This window comes from Rhea pennata, chromosome 1 (genome assembly GCF_028389875.1).
Source record: "Rhea pennata isolate bPtePen1 chromosome 1, bPtePen1.pri, whole genome shotgun sequence".
In the NCBI taxonomy this organism is placed as follows: Eukaryota; Metazoa; Chordata; class Aves; order Rheiformes; family Rheidae; genus Rhea; species Rhea pennata.
Window position 1 is genome coordinate 212652272 of NC_084663.1, and position 19981 is coordinate 212672252.

At 37.6% G+C, this 19981-nt stretch overlaps 1 protein-coding gene across 3 annotated transcripts in view; it reads left to right on the top strand.

Annotated features, from left to right (window-relative positions):
* The window catches only part of RSF1 (remodeling and spacing factor 1), a 57387-nt gene that overhangs the window by 19624 nt on the left and 17782 nt on the right, over nucleotides 1-19981 (top strand). The window contains exons 2-8 of one of the 3 annotated variants that reach the window (XM_062567405.1): nucleotides 3506-3597; nucleotides 8251-8343; nucleotides 9005-9210; nucleotides 11169-11323; nucleotides 14649-16375; nucleotides 18197-18394; nucleotides 19168-19272. In XM_062567405.1, the coding sequence (XP_062423389.1) occupies nucleotides 3506-3597; nucleotides 8251-8343; nucleotides 9005-9210; nucleotides 11169-11323; nucleotides 14649-16375; nucleotides 18197-18394; nucleotides 19168-19272 (2576 nt within the window). Of the gene's footprint in view, nucleotides 1-3505; nucleotides 3598-8250; nucleotides 8344-9004; nucleotides 9211-11168; nucleotides 11324-14648; nucleotides 16376-18196; nucleotides 18395-19167; nucleotides 19273-19981 lie in introns of those variants that run through there. The other 2 variants (XM_062567406.1, XM_062567407.1) reach the window with 2 other exon arrangements.

The window sequence follows — 19981 nt, forward strand, 5'->3', positions numbered from 1 at the left end:
TATGGAATTTTTCCTGAAATACTGGAGTAGGTACAATGCAGTATTTAAAGCATTTGCCCTCCAGAAAAATGCAGGACAACAAAATTGGCCAAACTCCGCCAAAAGCCCCTAACTCTATGGCAGTGACTCAGACTTTGTGACTCATGTCTTCTTCCTATGAAAATTTTCTCTTTTGGAATACCTAGCAATGACACCACGGTTTAATTATTCTTTAAAGGAGGGGTTTCATCTTCAAAAATAGCTTTTTTTTTTTTTTTTTTTTTTTTTTTTTTTTTTAATTCTTATTAGCCCTGTAAATCAGTGTAAACACAGGGTCCTGTGGTTTTTTCTACCTGTTAAGTATATTCTGTTGAGCTGTGCCTCATGATTTTAGAGAGCTGCTATAAAACTTTGTGTTTTTTTCGTGAAAGCGGTATAAAAATGTTGAGGTGTCATTCAGATTTAGTTGTTTGCTGTATGTTGTGTCACACGCTTTTGGCCAAAGCCTTGCTAGGATCACAGAATAGCTGGGGTTGGAAGGGGCCTCTGGAGTTCACCTGCTCCAACCACCCTGCTTAAGCAGGGTCCACTAGAGCTGATTGCCTGGGACTACGTCCAGTGCAATATTATATAAGGAAGAATATTGTTCCTTCCATCATGTGAAACTTAAGAAAAAGCAAAATTACTCTAATATTAGGTTATCATGTGAGTCTCTGAAATGTGTTGCAGACCCCACTTGAAGAGCATGGAGGAGATAATATTTTACTGTTGTGGTTAAAAAGAAAAATACTGATTGCATCTTATGCTATGTTCAATATGATAGGTTTATAGGTTTATATATTGTAAAAATGATGCTTACTGGTTTCTCTCTTCAACAAACTCTTGTCAAGAATTCTCTCTACATTGTGGACAAAGATAAGGTAATTTAAAGTTGTCCAGATTCAACACAGTATTGAGACTACTGAAATGCCGTTCAGTTTACTGATGCACTTCCACTCCTTGCCAAATGAATTGAGGAATGGGTGAATTTTCTAGCACTCTTTAGCCTTCCTATCATCTCTTCCCTAAGCTTATAGTTTTTTGCAAGCCAAGTGTGTACTATTTTGTGTGATCCACGTATTATTTGCAGCTGTTTTGACTCAAAATTTATTGTCTCAGTTTCACAGGCTTCTACTGCTTTTATTTAGGCACCCTAGTTGGTCAGTCTGCGCTTCACACACACTATATTTTCTGCCTGTGAAGAGACCTTTTGTTTTCTTTTCCATAGCTCCCACCTCATTCTCTAGAGCGACGATGATAGTATGCGGTCCAGTGTCACGCAGCTCCTTGAAGCACTTCGTAGAGAAACGGCAAGCTAGTCTAGATACCTGGTCATTAATAGTTATGATACATGAAAAACATCCCAAGATCATCAGGGTACATCTTCAAGTTCATAGGCAAGACTTGAAATGTTGGACTCCCCCCCCCCCAAAAAAAAAGAAAAAAAAAAAAGAATTGTGGAGGAGATTTCAGTACATACTAGTAGAAATCCAACTAAAGGTTGGCCAAGGATGTGCAAAATGATGTGCAGAGTTGACTTTCTGGTTCTTGGATAGTTAACATTCTTCATCTCTTCCAAGATTAACACTCTGACAAGGATATTTCAGGGTGACTGTGAATTTGATTCTTCTAAACAAATCATCCATGCTTCTTTTAAAATAGGATTCCAGTGAATATGCACCCATACAAAATGTGATCTGATTTTTTTTTTAAAAAAAGCCAGAACAAAAGCTTTGATCCAGTAAGTTTCTGAATAGTCTGGCTCAGTTCCACGTAACACAAACACAAGCTGAAGTTTAATTGTGAGTTGACTTTAATGGAGTTGCTCATGTGTGTAAAGTGCTTTGTGCTTAATTTCATTTATTGCAAGTGCTCAGCACCTAGCAGGATTAAGACTTGTGGTCCTGTGCCTTTTAAGATACGTGGTGGTTTAAATGTGCGACATGCTCCGACTTTGAAGAAAGCCAAGGAGGACAAGTCTTAGGTTTCTTCAGTGTGCAAAAAGAATGGTAAACAATTAAAATGGAATAAAAGGAAAGCAGCCAGGATGATTTTTGAGTTGCTTGAGAATTATCTACGTTTAAAGTAGATCTATTTATGGGTACCAGGCTGGTACTTCATATATTTGATGTGAGCTGTGCTTATGTATTCGATTACTGGCTACAATGATTAGTGATACAGCAGTGATTATCTATTTTTGAAACAAAACTAATATTTTCACCAAACAGATTTTAAAAACACATTATATTCACCTGAATATAAGGGCACTTCGTCGGAAGACACGTATCAGGTTAGGTGAAATCAAATTAAATATTAAAATAAAAAAAAACACTAAAAATCAAATTTGTATAGAGCAGTAGAGGAAATAGTATCTCTATAATGACTAGTTTAGAAAAAATTTGTTGGGGTCCTAGCTGTTTATTGTATGTAAAGTAATACTACCAGAGAAGCAGAAAAATAATAAAATTTTTGTTTTTTAATTTTTTAAATATTTACACACAGAATAATGAAAATGCTTTGAAAATAAAATTTTATACAAACTGTATATAAATAAAAATATGAAAAAAAAAGTTAATTTCTTTGTGTTTTCCACAACAAATTACAAGTGTGTAAGGTTTAACTGATGTCCTGAGAAAATAATTCAGAAAGCTCACTTCACTGGGCTCGGGCGGGTGCATTAGTGTTTTTTCAGTTACATGTCTTAGAAGTGAGAACGCTCTCCAGCTTACAAATTTGATGTTGCATAGGTTTGCCACTTGGTGGTGCCAGATTGATTTATAAAACGCAGACGTGCGATGAGATGAACTCGTAACCGGGGGGTGCGTGATAAGCTGCACGTGTAGATTGGTTGGAAAACATTGGCTCCGTGGCGCGCTGGTGCGGTTGCGCTCAGTAGGAGTTTGAGCCTCCATCTCTCAGCCCTCGAGTCTGGAAATCTGCTCCATCCCTCTGTTATAAAGGAGGAAAAAAAAAGGGGGGCTAGCAAAGTTATATTCGGGAGGACAAAGTTTCTGGAACATTTCTGGCATAGTATGTGCACAGCCAAAAATAGCTTGGATTTGGAGTTATTCCAGGCATAGTGCGCGGGGGGTGCCTCTTGGATTTTCAGAGATGGCTGCAGGTGTGCTGCTCTCACTAAAGTAAGTTTTATTTCTGTAGGTGTCTAAGTGACTTCATTCCTGTGCGGTTGTTATTTTAATGCTGCTGTGATTTTTACATATTTATTACTGAGGTGTACTTCCTTGAATTGAAGGGGGGGGCACAGGATGGGCAAGGTTGTAAATCTAAACTAAAAGACCATGTAACTAATCTGATTTTCCTTTGTTTTCTAGTTATGGAATTATGCTTATGCTGATTTAAAGTTATTAAACTTTATTAAAATTTCTCTATTTGTTACAGCATTTCATTTTCAGTCTTTAGCATTGGTATGTATTTACATCAGTCTTTATAACTTGTTTGTTTTTCTCTCTCTCTCTCAATCCTGCAGTTCCAAAAGAATTGGTGGAGCTTCACTTGAAACTGATGAGAAAGATTGGGAAGTCTGTCACAGCAGACAGATGGGAAAAATATTTGATCAAGGTACAATACGTGTGTTGAATTATTCTGCAGTGCTGGAGTCTGGTTACGATGAGCTTGTTGTGTCAGCAAGCCCTGGTCTGAATTATAGCGAGCCTTGGGCTGTGTTGTGGCCAGCGTTGACGTGCACGCCTGGACTTCAGCTGCATAAGAGCCCGGCTTAACTTTTGGTCTGCCTAGGCTCGTGCAGATATCTCAGGAAGTAGGCAATATCTTCTGCATGTAAAAGAGCACGTACCTTCATTCTCGGTAATAATGTACTTCTTGGAGACTTGGAGCCTTAAGCGTAGAAGCAGATTTGTTAGCCTGTTAACGAGCTAAATTAAGCAGAGAGATTTGCGTAGTAACTTTGCATTTGTATGTCAATTGTTTGAATATGATTTAATCGTTGTGATTTGGTTAGTGTTCCTACAGGGACTAACCGTATGGGAATTCTCTTCTGGTGTGTTAATGATAAATGGAAGTATTGCAGGGATTTATACTGGCATGCCGAGAATTGTACAACTAAAATGAAAATGTACCTACTTAATTACTTAAAAATGCAGCATTGCATTGCTTTACTGGCAGAGATAATTCTGTATAGGTGTTTTAATTGTGGCCATACCTTTCTTTGCACCTTGTATGCAAATAGCTTTTAGTTTAAAGAATTTGCACTCTTCAGAAAATAAAAATATGCAAATATTCCAAGTTAATATATTAGCCATTCCCTTCTAGGCATCTTGATTAATGTCTTCTATTCCGGAAGAATGTAGTCTTGTTATTTTCTATACACCATGATCCCATCTTAGAACATGTGGAACCACAGGCAATAGCAGCAATACTGATTATAGTACCTAGAAGAGCCAGTCACAGTTTGCCCCCTTGGTGCTATCTATAAGCTTTACAGAGTTAGGAATTTGCCTTGAGGTTTGTGTAGTCTTAAGATGATGGTGTATGTAGCAGTGGCAGTGTGTCAAGAAATAACCTGCTGAAAGGCCTCACATTAAATCTCACTCCTTAACTGTAGACTTGTGAAGTGTTACAGTTGTAAAGCATTTATGATGGTGCTTTAAGATAATAACGTACAGTCGTCTGTGTAACACCTGTGTGGTTTATGTATTCCTAAGTACTGCGGTTATTGAGTAGTGTTAAATTTGATAATATACCCCAAAGCCTTTGTAGCCAGATGAGAAATCCTGACTTTGGCTAGTGACCTTAGGTACCCTGTTGAAGCAGATGTGTGATGAGCAGAAAGCAGAGGGAGAAAACAAGTTCATGAGGGAGTAGTCTGGAAAATCTTTAGTCTGGAAAATCTTCCTTCAGCAGGCATTGCAAGGACAGGAAAATGATAAGGAAACCCTCCCACCCACCTCCATGAAGACAAAGTAAGCAGTATTAAATCCTACTTCATTTACCAGACTCCAAAGCTAAGTGGAAAACTTTTTCTAGCCAGTAGTTCAAAGGAATCTTGAGAACAAAGGAATTTGAATGTAACTAATTAGAGAGGTATGCTAATACTGTCCCCATTTCAGAGGGATATAAGTCGTTCAGAAAAAACAACGAAGAGTATTGGGAAATGCTGCAAAACACAGGGAAAACTGAAAAGCTGTAAAACCTTTTGAGAGTATTCTTAATAGGTGTCAGTAGTAGTATTTGACATACTCTAAAAGAAAACATTGACCTGTTTTTCCTCTATTGGAAACTACTGATGCGTTGCTGTTGCTAAAGTTTGAGTAATACATTCTGGATGTGACCATTTTCTTCTCCTATTGGGGAGGGATTTTTATTGTTTTATTTTTTAAACAGGAGGATGTTCAAACGTATATACTCCTAAAATTTATGTGTGTGTGTATAGATATATATATCTAAATGTGTGTGTGTGTGTGTGTGTATATATATATATATATATATATATATATATGTAGATGTATTGCTAATAACATGTCAACTGTCTGTAACTTATGCTTTATCTGGCTGCCATGCTTATAAAGGGCAGGCATAAAATGTCGCTAAGCAGTGGCTGGTATTTTGACAGATGAGTTTATTTTGTGATAGGAAGCCAACGTGGAGTTTTTTCCTTTCCCTGTTTTGATGGTGAACCATTCAAGCTGGTTCACTAGCATATGCACCAACCTCTTCGGGAAGGAAAGGGCTGCAGGGCTCTGGAGCCTGACTTTTCTCCTCTGTGCAGTGTCCCCATGGTCAAGTATGACTGCAATTAAAAAAAGTAAAAATAAATAAAAAAAAAAAAGAACAATTTGTTCTAAAAATGTTTACAACTAAAAGCAACTACCCAGCTTAGGCTGTTCTTGAGAAACACACAGTTGAATTCATTCAGGCTGCGCTGTCCCCTGACAAAACGCTTCACTCGACTTTTGTGGAGCGTATTTTGCGTTTTTAGACAGACAAGACTTCTCTGCACTGCTCCGGCTGCACCCTGCACCTCGGAGGTGGGCGCTTCCCGAGCACGCTGTCTTTCCTGCCCCGACTGTTAGAATTAAGGTGTCCATAGTCCCACCCGAGCAGACTCCTCTGCTGTGTCTTTCACCTTCTCATTTCCTTGTTTATAGTGAACATCTGCAGCATGGTAATAGTAAGTGTCGGATGCCATCGTAGCTGCTTTAGAAATGCTTTAGAGAGACACAGCTGATCTCTTTGTACCGGATGGGCAGGTGCTGACCGCTCTTGAGTGTGCTGAAGCTATCCCTTCAAGCAGCAGATTTGAGCGGTTTAAAATCTCTCTTCTGTGAAGGCGAGGACTAACATTTTGGCAGAGCCTGGATCAGTGAGATCTTTATTTCAGGGCTGTGACAATAGTTGTGAGGAAAAACCATGATCATCTGGTTTGCAGTTGTCAAAACGTCGTCGTTTCAGTTTGAGCAGATGTTTCAGCAGCTCTTCTGCCTCCAAATCGTTGCTTTGACAATCATACGTTTCCAGAGCGGATACAACTTCTCATTATTTCTTTCATACTTAATAAGTAATGAACAGTGATTGGCACAGGCCCTTAATGAGGGTTTTGATGTACAATTTTCAAGTAATAATGTTTGTAATGTTGAAAATGAGGAAGGAGAGAAAGCAGAATAACCTGGTTTTGTTAGTGATGAGCAGGTTATCTCCCTTGCTGTGAGCTTTGGCTTTGTGTCAGAGAAGTCTACCTCCTCCCTAGATTGTAGTTTAAAGTGTGATTTCTGGTGGGGGGGGGGGACTGAGCTAATCTAATTGCAGGCTGAGGCCAAAAATCATGGTCCAGCGTGTCCTTTTTGTGTGCAGTCCTGAACTTTTACCTTGTACTAGGGGTGATGCTCATCTGACCCCAGAGCGAGCCAGTGTAGGGACAAAAGCCCGCAGAAACACTAACTTCCCAAAGAAGAAAAGGAAATAGTTTTCTTATATTTTAACCCCCTTGACTAGCTCACCCTTGGTCACTTAAAAGCTGGTGTCAGTACATGGCGTAGCAGTGGTGAGAGAGGAGAGGTAGGGCCGCCTCTTCTGGAGGTAGCCCACATATGGTTTTATGCTATGAATCAGCTGATCTGTACTTTTAGTGGGTAAAATATAGGGTTATTACTGCTGCTGTTTCCAGGGAGAGCTGCTTTTAATCGTGATTTACAGGCTTAGAGACTTTTATTTAACAGTAGCTTGGTAACGGGGAGACTGCATGGCTACGATTCTCTGAGTACATCCAGCAGGGTTTGGGTTCCTTGCAAATTGAAATGCAGCAGCACCTCCTGTGCTGATTTGGACAGTCGTGAATTAACAGTGGCGATTCAAAATACTCTCAACTCGATGTATTTGTGACCTTCCCCCGCTTTTAGTGGATATTTCCACTAGAATAGCCTCACTCATTGGAGATCCCACTACTGTGTCTTGACTTGATAAGCAGCTGTTGTGTTTGTGCTTATGACTCTTCTCTTTTTGTGAGAGTTGTTTTAAGCATGTCTGACTTGTTTAGGGAGGAGGGGAAATTACTTCTATACTTATTTATTGGAGCTCCAGCTGATTCTGTCCATCCTCTACTGCTGCTCTTCTCACTTTGTCCATTTTTTTCCCTCCATATTGATGGGGTTTAATTTATTTACTTCTGATAAATTTAAGTTGACTATTCTCACAATATTTTAAAATATTTATCAAATGGCTTGAGGACCAAGATGTTTAGCATTTTCTAAAGAACAATAATTTTACAGCGTGGAGTGACTCAGTTCCATTTGTTATATGCAGTGTAGTTGTAGGACTTAGAGGCCCCAGGACTTATGGTGACTTATGTGATAAGTGCTGCAAAGACGTGTAAGAAGAGATCACATCTACTCAAGGGTATTTATATTCTGAATAGACCACTCGGAAACAGGAAAATGGGAGATTTTGCACAGCAAGACAAAAACAGGAGTTGGCCTCATAACTCCCCTGTTCAGGGTTGTGCTACCTCATTTAGGAGGTCTAGAGAAGTTGGTGGTGATCAGGACCTTGACTCTACTCTTCCATGTGTCAGTGGAGATTTGCCAGTGCTTGCTGACCTACCCTGGTTTTACTGCTTATTTTTATGTGAGGCTTTTGGACTTGCAATACTCTAAGGGATCATGTAAAATCATTATTGCAGTAAGGTTCTATTAATATATAAACATTTAAAGTTATTTTTATCCACTAACCCTAGTTATCTTAATATTTTGTTTGTGACAGATATGCCAAGAATTCAACAGCACTTGGGCTTGGGAGATGGAAAAAAAAGGATACCTAGAAATGAGTGTTGAATGCAAATTGGGAATTCTGAAGGTATACATTCATCAGCTAGTTTTTAAATGTCTTTTTCTCTCTCTCTTAAATATATTGCAGATTGGCTTTCTCATTCACTTTAAAATCTTGCAGAGTTAGCTTGACTGAACTGGATATACTAAATATGGAGTTAATCTTTTAACAAGTATAATATTCATTCTGGTGGGATAGGCCCAAAGTGAATGTAAGACTTCATACGAAATTCTTTTTGTTGTTATTGTTTTATATCAGTAGCTATTTGTCTGTGGAGTACACTTATTAAAAGGTTTATTAGCTTGCAATTAAATGTGCTCATCTGAAGTCCAAAGGCAAAGATGTGACTTAATCTTTTCGACTGTTGAGAAACCTGGCAGGGTTGGTTTCAACTTAACATAATCTATATATGTTTTAGTGTAGAATTAGATCACTTGTATTATATAAAAATAATGATAACAATAATAATAATGCATTTCTAAACTGGCCAGTAATAAAAATCTAAAAGTTATCTCTGATTTAAAAAGAACATGACCTGGAAATGTGAATAGCAGTAGTGAACTCATAGATCCAATAAATAGGGGTTTAAAAAGAAGTTTCAAGGTGCACTAAAAAGGAAATGAGCTGATGCTGTTATTTCTGTTTAGACTTTGATGTTTTAAGTCTTCCAACTTTCTGATTTTTTCAGTATCTCTGTGAATGTCAGTTTGATGACAATCTAAAGTTTAAAAATATAATTAATGAGGAGGATGCTGATGCAATGCGTCTTCAGCCCATTGGTCGAGACAAGGATGGCCTAATGTATTGGTATCAGCTGGATCAAGAGCATAATGTCAGGATGTACATAGAAGAACAGGATGACCAGGATGGATCCACCTGGAAGTGCATTGTTAGGTATTCCTTTTTTTCTTAGTTTGTAGTTTTTATTGTTTTAAGATGGTTATTTGTGACTGGAGTTCAGAAACTTAAGTAAATTGATCTCCATTTTTCACAGATTAGAATTCCCGATGATATTTTCTGTATTCAGGCATGAATGTGTGTGAAAGAACATGGATAGCTTTAATTATGGGGACAAATGGCTCATTGATTTGTGGATAATAGCCAGCGTATAACTTGTTTTCTGCTTTATCAAGCTACGCTGTGGAAAGAGTGTCATCAGAAGAATCTCTTGAGGACAATTGGTCCATGTTACTTGACAGTCATCAGCGGACGGTTTGTTCTTATGAGAATTACATTGCAGTTCTTACCTCCTGAAACTGCAAAATTATTTACAGTCCATGTAGGCAGGCACTGAAGAATCTTCCGGAGTAGAGATCAGCTCGTAGATCGCTGAAGATGAGGTGCATGATGTTGATGCAGACTGACATAGGTACATGTCAGTGCCCTAGTGTCTCAGTTGCCTGCTGCAGTTTGGTCTGATAATCTTTTAATAAGAGCCGTAGAGTTATGTTTTATGTGATTCTTATTCTGCATAGCTTGTTTTTTACTTCCTGTCTATGCAAAGTATATATGGGATCTTTCTTAATGGAAAATAATCAGTTTGTAATCTATCCCACATCTGCCAGATGATCCATTTTTGGTTTATCTCTATCTAAATTTTTTTTAGATAATTAGTTTCAAGTGCATTGTAAACTGGAGTAAAAAGTAAATAGAAATGTAGAAACGAATCTAAAAAGTAAAATAACGTCTTTATTTTTTCATTTCTGTTTGTAAATTTTAATTTTTGTCTGCAGCTTATTTACATATCTATTACTTCTATAATAGAATCATAGAATCAGTGAGTAACCAGGGTTGTCATGCAAAGTGGCTGAAACCATTATCAGTGGATTATAAAATGATAAGCATTATCGCTAGGGAAATTTAGACAGCTGTTGTGGGTGAATTAAAGTAAATGCATCCCACCAAATCAACCAAGAGCTGAACTGTGTCTGTCTTGTCTCATGTATTACAGACTCCAGAGAGCAATGCCAAAAGTAGAGGTGTTAGGGCTTCTGCTGAGAAAATTCTGATGCTCTGCATTCGCAGCAGAAAAGCACAGGAATGGAGTCTAAAACTTGACGTGGTTTTAAAACCACGAGAATCTGCATGTCGGAGCTATTGCACTTCCAGGGGCCCCTTTTCAGTAAACTTGGACGATTGCTGAATATTGACTTTTGAAAAACAGTAACATGAAAGCTTTATTATTCTAGTCTATTATGAAAATAATGAGTCTATTAATCAGATCTCAAATAATGTATTAAGGATCTGTTTTTTCTAGTTAGATGCTCAGCTTAGATAAGCAGCTCTGTGTACTGAGACTCACATGTATAGAGATGCATGAACTTTTTCTCACAATCAAGTAGCTGGATTTTTCTAGACATCTCTGTATTGTTCGCTGAATACGTTTTGGATGGGTACTTCTAAAGGTATTTAAATGATTTAATTGCTTTTGAAAATTTCACTCAAATAATAGACTTGTCCTTTTGGTGAATGAGCAATAAACTACAAGGTCTTTCATTGAGAGAAAGGTGAAACTGCAAGGTAAAACCAGTGAGGATTGATAGCAGAGTAACAGGTTACAGAATAATAAATAGTAGCAGCTTAGATCCAGACCAACAGGACTTAAGAGTTTAGATGGTAAAGGTCCCTCGAAAGGTATTTTTGTTTTAGTAAGGATAAATTGGAAAGTAGTACACCCTGGAGTGTAAAACTGCAGCCACTTTGATAGGACAGGCATTTCACTAGTCTTGTAGGCATGTTTTTTAGGGCAGCATCTATTTAAGCAGATGGTGTTTGTTTATTCCTAATGAATCCCTTTGGGGTAAGTGAGTAAGTGGCTTATCAGACAATATGTTTTTTCTTCTGTCATCCAGAAACCGAAATGAGCTCGCTGAGACCCTTGAGCTCTTGAAAGCACAAATAGATCCTGCCCTGCTGAAAAACAACAGTCAGCAGGAGAATTCATCACGTGAAAGCCCAAGCATAGAGGATGAAGACACCAAAAAGGGTGAAGAAGCATCTCCACAAGGTTTTCTAGCTTCTTTTTTTTTCAAATTTTGAATGTTGTTCTGTGGCACTGTCAGAATTTTCAACTTCCTGAAAAGTGACTGTGTTAGATTAGGACTTCTAAAAACATGTTTTTGTTCAAAGTAAATCAAGTAAATGTTGAATACTTTGAAGTGCTAAATAGCTAATAATGCTGTACTCTTTAGTGCATATTTAGGCTCAATAGTTTACTTACAAAAGGAGGCTTGTGTATATAAATTGTTTTCCTAGTAATTTTATTTTTGCTATACATTTTGTATAACATTGTAAATACTTGCTATTGTACATTTTCTGTGGCACTTTGCCTAACTGTTGCCCTGTTCTAGCAATATTAAAATTTCAAAAACAAAAAAAAATGTTTGTGCAATGCCATGATTGGTATTAATTCAATATTGGGTGTGTTGTTTGTTTTTGCTTTTTGAGTTTGAATGAAAAAATGCAGATTGTTCCCTCAGATGTTTCACAATCAATCCAATTTTTTGGATTCATTGGACATGAACTTAAGTTAAAACAATTTAAAATATTTTAGACATGAGGTGGACCTTAGCTGCCCCCACTATATTGTTCTCATCAGTAAAGAACCTTTTTTCCTTCCTTATTATCATGTCATTGCACATATTTGGTATCTTGTTGGTTTGTTCGTTCATTTTGCTAATTATCCGCTGGACTGAAATATTTTGTGTTAAAGAATCTGCTTTTTTGGGGGGGGGCGGGGAGGAGGTGGGGTCAGGTTTATGAAAACTTGTTAATCCTAAGTAATTTTACTCCAGATGCTACCCGGTATTAACATTTCATTGAAACACAGGAGAAGACTGCTCCCAGTCAGAAACAAGATTTAAGGTTTCCAGCGTGTTAGCGTGAATTTCTTCAGATCTGAGTTAATTGAGTATATGGATTTAGCCAAAGCTCATCTTGGTTCTGAGTCTTAAAGAGGAAGGTTTGGTGTTTTATTCGTAACAACAAACAGTTTAGAAAGAAAAAAATGAATAAAATATTTAGCTAAGTATTTGAGTTGTTGTGGAGGCATTAAAAGACTTGCTGTAGAAATTACAGGAAAGTCGTCTGTCGGTCCAAGACATTTGAAGTATCTGATGCTGCAAACAAGTGACATAATCTGCGAGGTTACAGATACTGCAGAGTCAATTCTGAGTAATGATCTTGCCTTTGTCCCACTTGGTTTTACTCGAGTTGGATCCAAGAGGAGCCGTCTGAAAACGTTTTAATGACTGTCTCCTGTGTGATAAGTCCTCAAACCCTATGGCACACTCAGCTGTCAAACTATCACTTGAGTTACTGTTTACATTAGGCTGTGTATTGATGCAAAACTCAGTCCTAGATGTTAGTCCAGTGTATGTAGTTATTAATTTATACATGCAGCAATTTAAGCGCGGTACAGGTTCTGTATTTACAGAACACTGTTTAGACCTTTTGAGTTGAGAAGCTTTAGTAATTTTTCCTGTTAGTCCAAGAATTGTACTGAGAAATTCTGGGAAAATGAAGGCCTTCAAAGGTGCTGTGAACATATACTGGAAGAACTCATACCCGTTTTCTTTGGCCCTTTCCAAAATAGCATTAAATTATTCCACAAAGAATAATGTAAACTAAGCTGCTGCTTAGGTTTTTTACTGGCCTACTTGACTCAAATAGCATTACTACCACTTCTGCATCAGCTGAGTGACTTTGTGTATGTGATCTGCATGATCTGTTTAGGCAGTTTAACAACCCCCTAAATCCTAGAACAATTGCGTTTCAGGGTAGAAGAGTTTCATAGTTTTGATGCTCCTTGATGTTAGAAGTTTGGGAGAGAGCAGTAGGGGAAGGAAAAAAAGGGTTTTCTCCAAGAACAAAGTTCAAGCAGACAGAAGTGAAGAGAGAGCAGAAGAAAATAGATGCAGAAAAGGCATCCAGCTCTGCAGTATCATGCAGATAAATGCTGTCATTAGAGGGGCAGCTTTTATGTTTGAAGGGGTCCGAGTGATTATCTCTTCAAAAGGAGAAACAGCTGGCCTTGAGCCTTCAAAATGTTATCGCTTAAGATACACGAGAGTTAGCATCTCTTTCGCTCCTGTACTTGTGGCTGAGAGTTACTTTGATACATGCTTTGTGTTTGAAAGAATTCTAAAATGCATGAATTCTGCCAACACGCTATCTTTCTTTTCTAACGCACTTGTTTTCTTTAAATGTAATTAAAATAGCTGTCAGGTACTTTGCCCTCTATAATTTCTTACCACTCTTATCTTAGAAAAGAATTACAATGGCATGGAGGGAGAGGGGTTTAGTAGAGGGGAAAAAAAAACATCCTTTTGTTTGGAGTTATAGCACAGTTGTTATAACTGCTGCCAGATACTTTTATGATATATATAATATTATATTTGCTGTTTTTTAGTGAGTTGTATCTCTAGCTGACCCAAAAAATGAGATTAAAAAAATGTGAGGATACTGACAGGATGCAGCAATGATAAATAATAGTCTGATGTATATAGTAACAAAACAAATTTATGTTTTTTTTTTCCTGAGTGCTGGAACTGTATTTTAACAATTAATGATATAAAATTGTCTATTCAAACTAGGCATAATCTAATACTTTAATCTCTGCAAGTTGTTCTGGTATATGCTGCTACTTACTGTGCTTGTTTTTGAAACTGCAAATGAACCACATGTAGAATATTGTATATGATTTGCATTTTGCTAGTAAGAGATGCAGTCATGTCCCAGGAACTGGGTGAATGTTGTAAAATATAGTGCTGAATATCTCCAGCTTTCTCTGAATTGCTGAAATGTAATACTTAAATATTTTCCTGAAATAACAATATCAAAAAAGAGGGGAGTATGTAGTATGTCACTTGAAGTACGTGGAATCTTATAACAGGTTCTGAGTAGTGAAATAATTTAGGAACTCGAATGAGATTCTTCTGTTTTTTTAAGCTGGTGTTTCATGCATTCTCTGCTCTAGGTTTTATGTGTGTGTTCTCTGAAAGTATTGTGGTATTACTGAAGATATGGTTGAGCTGTCTGCATAAAAAAAGGATAAATCTGGAATTCTGCTGATAGCTTCTGTGAAATTTAGGTTTATCTCTGTATATGATTAAACTGACCTGTGATTCTGTAGCTTAAATTGGTGGCCCACCTGTCTAACGCTGTCGTTAAACAGGCCTAACTCTTAATAATCCCAAGGCAGAAGATTCATTTGGGGTGGGGAGAAAAGTTGATGGTTTGGGTTTTTTTTCTGATGTACATTGGTCTTGATTGAGAATATCTGTAATCCTCTAAATCCCATGGTTGTTTCATAACTGTTTCTCTGTCAACAGAAAATCAATTAAAAATTAAAGAAGAAAAAGAGGTGGTGGAGGAACAATCAAAAGAATTGGAGAACCTTCCTCTTCCTGTGGTCAAAGATGATGAAAATATGGTGAAAATTGAGAAAGTGGAAGAAAAAGAAATTATAAAATTGCCAGTAATAGTAAAATTAGAGAAACCTTCAGAATACAATGAGGAAAAGCAAACAGTCAAAGAAGAAAGTGACTCCTTTAAAGAAAATGTCAAGCCTGTTAAAGTAGAGGTGAAAGAAAACAAAGTAGAACCAAAAGACTTAAAAGAAGTAAACAGTTGTACTGACAAAATAGCAGTTCACGAGCCGGAGAGGTTAGACTTTTGTGTTAATGTCAAAACTCCCCAAGAAATTGTGGAGAAATCTGTGGAAGAAAGTGAAAAACTTAAAAATGATCAGCAGGCAAAAATACCTCTTAAAAAGCGAGAGATCAAACTGACAGATGACTATGACAGCCCAATAAAAGGGTCCCTATGTAAATGTGTAACTCCAACGAAGGATGTTTTGAAAGAAGAAGGGAAACCAGAAGAAGAGACTTTTAAGAGAGTCCCCACCATTACTGCTTTATGTCCTGATGGGAAAGTGCTAGTAAATGGGGAGGTTAGCAGTGAAAAAATAACCCCAAGTGTCATACAAAATAATAAATCGGAACACTCTTCTACCACAAAAGAAGACAGCGGCTCATTAATGGAGAAGAATGGTAAAAATGGGGAGAAGGTGTCAGACTCATTAAACTCTGTTAGTAAAATTGTGAAAGCCTGTGAGGTTGAGAAAAATGCAGTAACTGTGGTCAGAGAGGTAGGGTCTGTGGTCTCTGAGGTTTCTAATCAGAAAGTGCCTTTAAAAGAGGAATCTAGTCCTGTGGAAAAAGAGTCCTTCGACAGCATAGCTGCTGACGTGGTAGCGGAAGAGTCTTCAAACTCTGAAGACTGTGCCAAAAAAACTGAAGAGAAGCTAGCCTTGAAAATCAAAACGGACAGACGATCGCCGCCCAACGAATGTTTAGAAAAGCTAGAAAAGTCCACAAACACATCTACAGCCAAGGAACTGCCCAAGCTTGCACTAGCTGATGAGGAGAGTTTGGAAAGTAAAGGTGAATCTGACGAGAAACCTGCTTCTCCAGAAGCTGCTGAGATACCCCCTTCATCTACTTCTCCTGTTACATTAGAGAAGTCCATTTTAGAAAAGGAGGACTCTGATACTAACAGTATAGTCCCTGAGGAAAGCAAAGTAGAAGAAAAATCAGACCCTGAAAAACAAGAGGAAGAGCCCGAGCCTGCCAAGACAGAACCAGATAGATTAGATGATGCCCATGCTTCTAATCTGGAGGACTCCTCAGAGAGTAAAAAGGAATCTCCAGTACCTAAAAGCAAATTTAAATATAAACTAGTTTCTGAAGAAGAAAGTTGTGCAACAGATAATAAAGAAATAACTTCTGAAAGACAGAAAGAAGGAATTAAGTTAACAATCAGGATCTCCAGTAGGAAGAGAAAGACAGAAACGCCTCCAGAAGAGCTCAGTGTCGGTCGCACGTTAAGACGATCTCCAAGAATATCTAAGCCTACTCCAAAAATCGTGGAGACTCGAGATCAGAAACCAGAGAAAAAACGAGCTGAGGAGGAGGAGGAGAAACCTGCAGCAGCACAAAAACAAGAACGAAAAGATGATGCAAAAAAGCAGGAGAAGGAATCGAATTCTAAGGTTAAGGTAATACTATTTACTACTTGGGAATGCAGATTAAAATAGTTTTATCTGTAAGGAGAAGACACACTTACGTACGAATATTGAGGATAATGTTTGTTTTGTCAGGTTTTTCCAAGAAAGCTGCTTTTGCAGTCCAGTTCGTGGGTTAGTCTAAAACCTTCCTAAGGGAGAGAGAATATCTGTCGATCCACCAATTTATAAGCTCTTTAATTTAATTTATCATTAAACTAACTAGACCTGGGTAATTCCTCCAGAAAATGAAGTAATCAGATCTGAGTCAGTGAGTGCTTGAATGGAGACTTTTAGCTCCTGCAGATTGGCTGCATGGCCTGGTTGTTGGTGTCTGGTTAGGCAGTCTGAGGAAGATAATACACAAAAAGGACCCAGAAAACAGTGAAGAGTAGTGAGTTGTCTTTGTGGTGTGTTTATGATGTAATTAGCTTTTCACATACATGGGAAATACATTTTACTTTGGGGATGTCTGTCGTCTCCTTTTCCTGCTTCCTTTTTTTTTCCTGCTTCCCCCCCGCCCTTTCCTCCACAATAAAATTTTGCTTGTTGGGCACAGATCTTAAAAGTATGCCAGGTAAAAATAATATGAGTTTATGAGATAAAGGAAGTTCAGTGTGCATTTGTATACCATGCTTTTAAATCTCTGTAATTGTGAACCCCTTTTATTCATTTATCCTCCGTATTTTTCTGGGTATGGAGCAGAAAGGAAAAACAACAAATAAAGGCTTGATATTTTTGAGTGTATGGAAGATGTTTGAAACAAGTAACTTCTGTCACTTCAGCAGGTTGAAAAAAAAACTCAAATCTTTTAATTGGTTATTTTATATTTGTTTTCTTTTAGGAAAATATGTTCTAAAAACATATTTGAAGTTATGATAATATATTATGAAGCTTAAACTTAAGTTCTCATGCTCAAGTAATTGAAGTGCATTTGCTACTGAAGTTTAGCCAAAAGTTAATCACTGAAGAGCTGGAAATTAATGTTAAGCACCTGAAGTGAAAGTGTACTGATTTGACAAATACTCCTTTTGTATGAGTCCTTCCTGCAGGGAAAATAGGACACTTTCTTCATTTTGTTTTTTTTCAGCTAGTTCGGTCAAAGTTTAAAAATATTTGTGAGTTGAAAAAGCTAGAAAGGTTATTTTCCTTTTTCAATCTCTGCAGAAAAAAAACATGAAAGAATGGTATCTATGAGAAACAGGTCAGTTAATTCTAAAAAAAAAAAAATCTCCTGTTTAGTGTATTGCTTTAAGTTTAAAATGTCCTAGATGCAGAAAGTAGTTATAACCAATATAAAATATTGTTTTGAATTTAAATTGAATTGTTTTTCACACAAAATACATTTTAAACAAATCATTAGTAAAATGTATCACCATCATTTAGTGAAGAAGAGAGGTCATCTTCTGTTTTGGAGCGCAAAAAGGTGGAAAATCCAAATAAATGCATGATAAGACATACAGTTGTTTAAATAAGATGGCTATGATATATCCCTTTCATTAGCAAAAAGAACTATCAACTGAGTCAGATTTAACTTTAAGAAAAATAACTTAAAGATATAAATATGAAAAAAGACCTGAATGTATGTTATTCACTTACAAGGTGCACTGATTTTATTTCAGAAAATTGTGCTCATCTTGCTGTGCTATGTTACTGTAAATTTGCAACTGTACAGACTGAAATGAATCACTTCACTATACTAATTTTCTCTATACTACAGTATAGAGAAAATCAGGTATTTTAAAGATTTGGGAAGAAGCAATGTAAGGGTTTTTTTTTTCCTGTGTTTAATCTTTGAAATGGCATGTCTTGCAGAGAAGCAAAGTTCGGTGGACGGGTACTCGAACACGTGGCAGGTGGAAATACTCAAGTAATGAAGAAAGTGAAGAGTCAGAGAGTGAAAAAAACTCAGATGAGGAAGAGGAGGAAGAAGAGGAGGAGGAAGAAGAAGCTGCGCCTGCTGATGATGATGAGCCATGCAAGAAGTGTGGCCTTCCCAATCACCCTGAGCTGGTAGGTTTTGGGGGAAAGCCTCTATTGACTGTTTTGACAGTAAAGGGTGGAATAGAAACACATCTGAAGGAACATCATGCCTTTGCGGAGTAGGAGTTTTGTGCGTAGGAGAATACAATTTAGGTTTTACTTGATATTTATTACAAGAAGGCCATAGTTAAAGTCATGTTGTAGAGGACTACATACTCCAACGGCTATTCACAAAGCTCATGTCAACTTTGTCACTCCTTTTTAATGGAAAGGGGTATCTAGAGTTTTGCTTGTGTGTGAATTTAATAGTTTCCCAGTGCTGTATACCCCTAGCAGTCTGAAAATTTATCTTTACAGTGCTGTCATTGAATAATCCAAACTGAGGAAATGCCTCAAGAATGCTCCTGGCCAGGTTTCCATCATGGGGACATGAGTGCATGGGCAAAACCATTCCTATCAAGTTTTGTCCAGATATAGTTTGTCCAAAATCTAGAAAGCTATACCCAGTTCCACAGTGTGGGCACAATCCAAGCAGTCCAGTATTCTTGCACGCTTACATGTGTAAGAACACATCATAAGAGGAAATCTGGAATTTATGTATCACAGTTTTCAGCTTCAACTGCCCCATGAAAAACACCTCTTGGCTCCAGGAACATCTAGAGAGGAATGATACAGGATTTCTTGGTTTTGGCGCAGTCCGGGGTATTTATAAAGTGCTTCTGTGTTGGCTAAGAAACTAGTTCTGGAACTCATTAAACATTATTCATGCCAAAAAATACTCATGTTTCATTTTGTTTCTGCAGATTTTGTTGTGCGACTCATGTGACAGTGGATACCATACAGCCTGCCTTCGCCCTCCTTTGATGATAATCCCTGATGGAGAGTGGTTCTGCCCACCTTGCCAGCACGTATGGTTCCTGTTTAACTCTACTCTTCTCCTTTTCAGCTTTGCTTGGGGTTGTGGGAGTTTGTTGGGAGATTAACAAGCTATTTCCTTTATTTATTTATTCATTCATTCCCTGTTAAATAGTATTGCATGACAGATTGTAGAGATGCTCATTTTCCCCTTTGGCCTTTAGTAAAACTGAGTTTTATGAGGAAGTGTTCCTTTTCCTTCCTTTCTACTGTTACTACGTCTTGCTGATGTGTAGACGAAAATCTCCAGCACAACTTGCTTTCTTCCATCTTTTCTTAAACTACTTCAAGCAAATTATATGAAACAGATAATATCTTCGTTTTGCCTTAACGAGAAATCACATTGTCGTCCTGGCGGGAGAAGCAGTAGGCAGTGAGGGATGGATCAGTGGCCAAAGCAAGCAGCTTTTTTTTGAAGTTCCAGTCCTCCTTCAGACATTTTGCTCAAAACCTGGTTAGAGAAAGCTGCTGTTTCTAATGAATCTCATGCATCAAAGTGTGTTTGATGCTGTTCCTGTTAAATTAATAGGGGAACCATATAGGCACATTTTCAGAATAATCTGCCTAATCTCAAACCACATCCTTATTTTTAGAAACATTCTTTGCCAAAAGGGCTGCTGCCCTGCAGAAAACTAGCCAAATGAGACATGGCATGATATGCCTGTATTTTGTATTGATTTTCACTTGTCTTCTGGGAAGTGT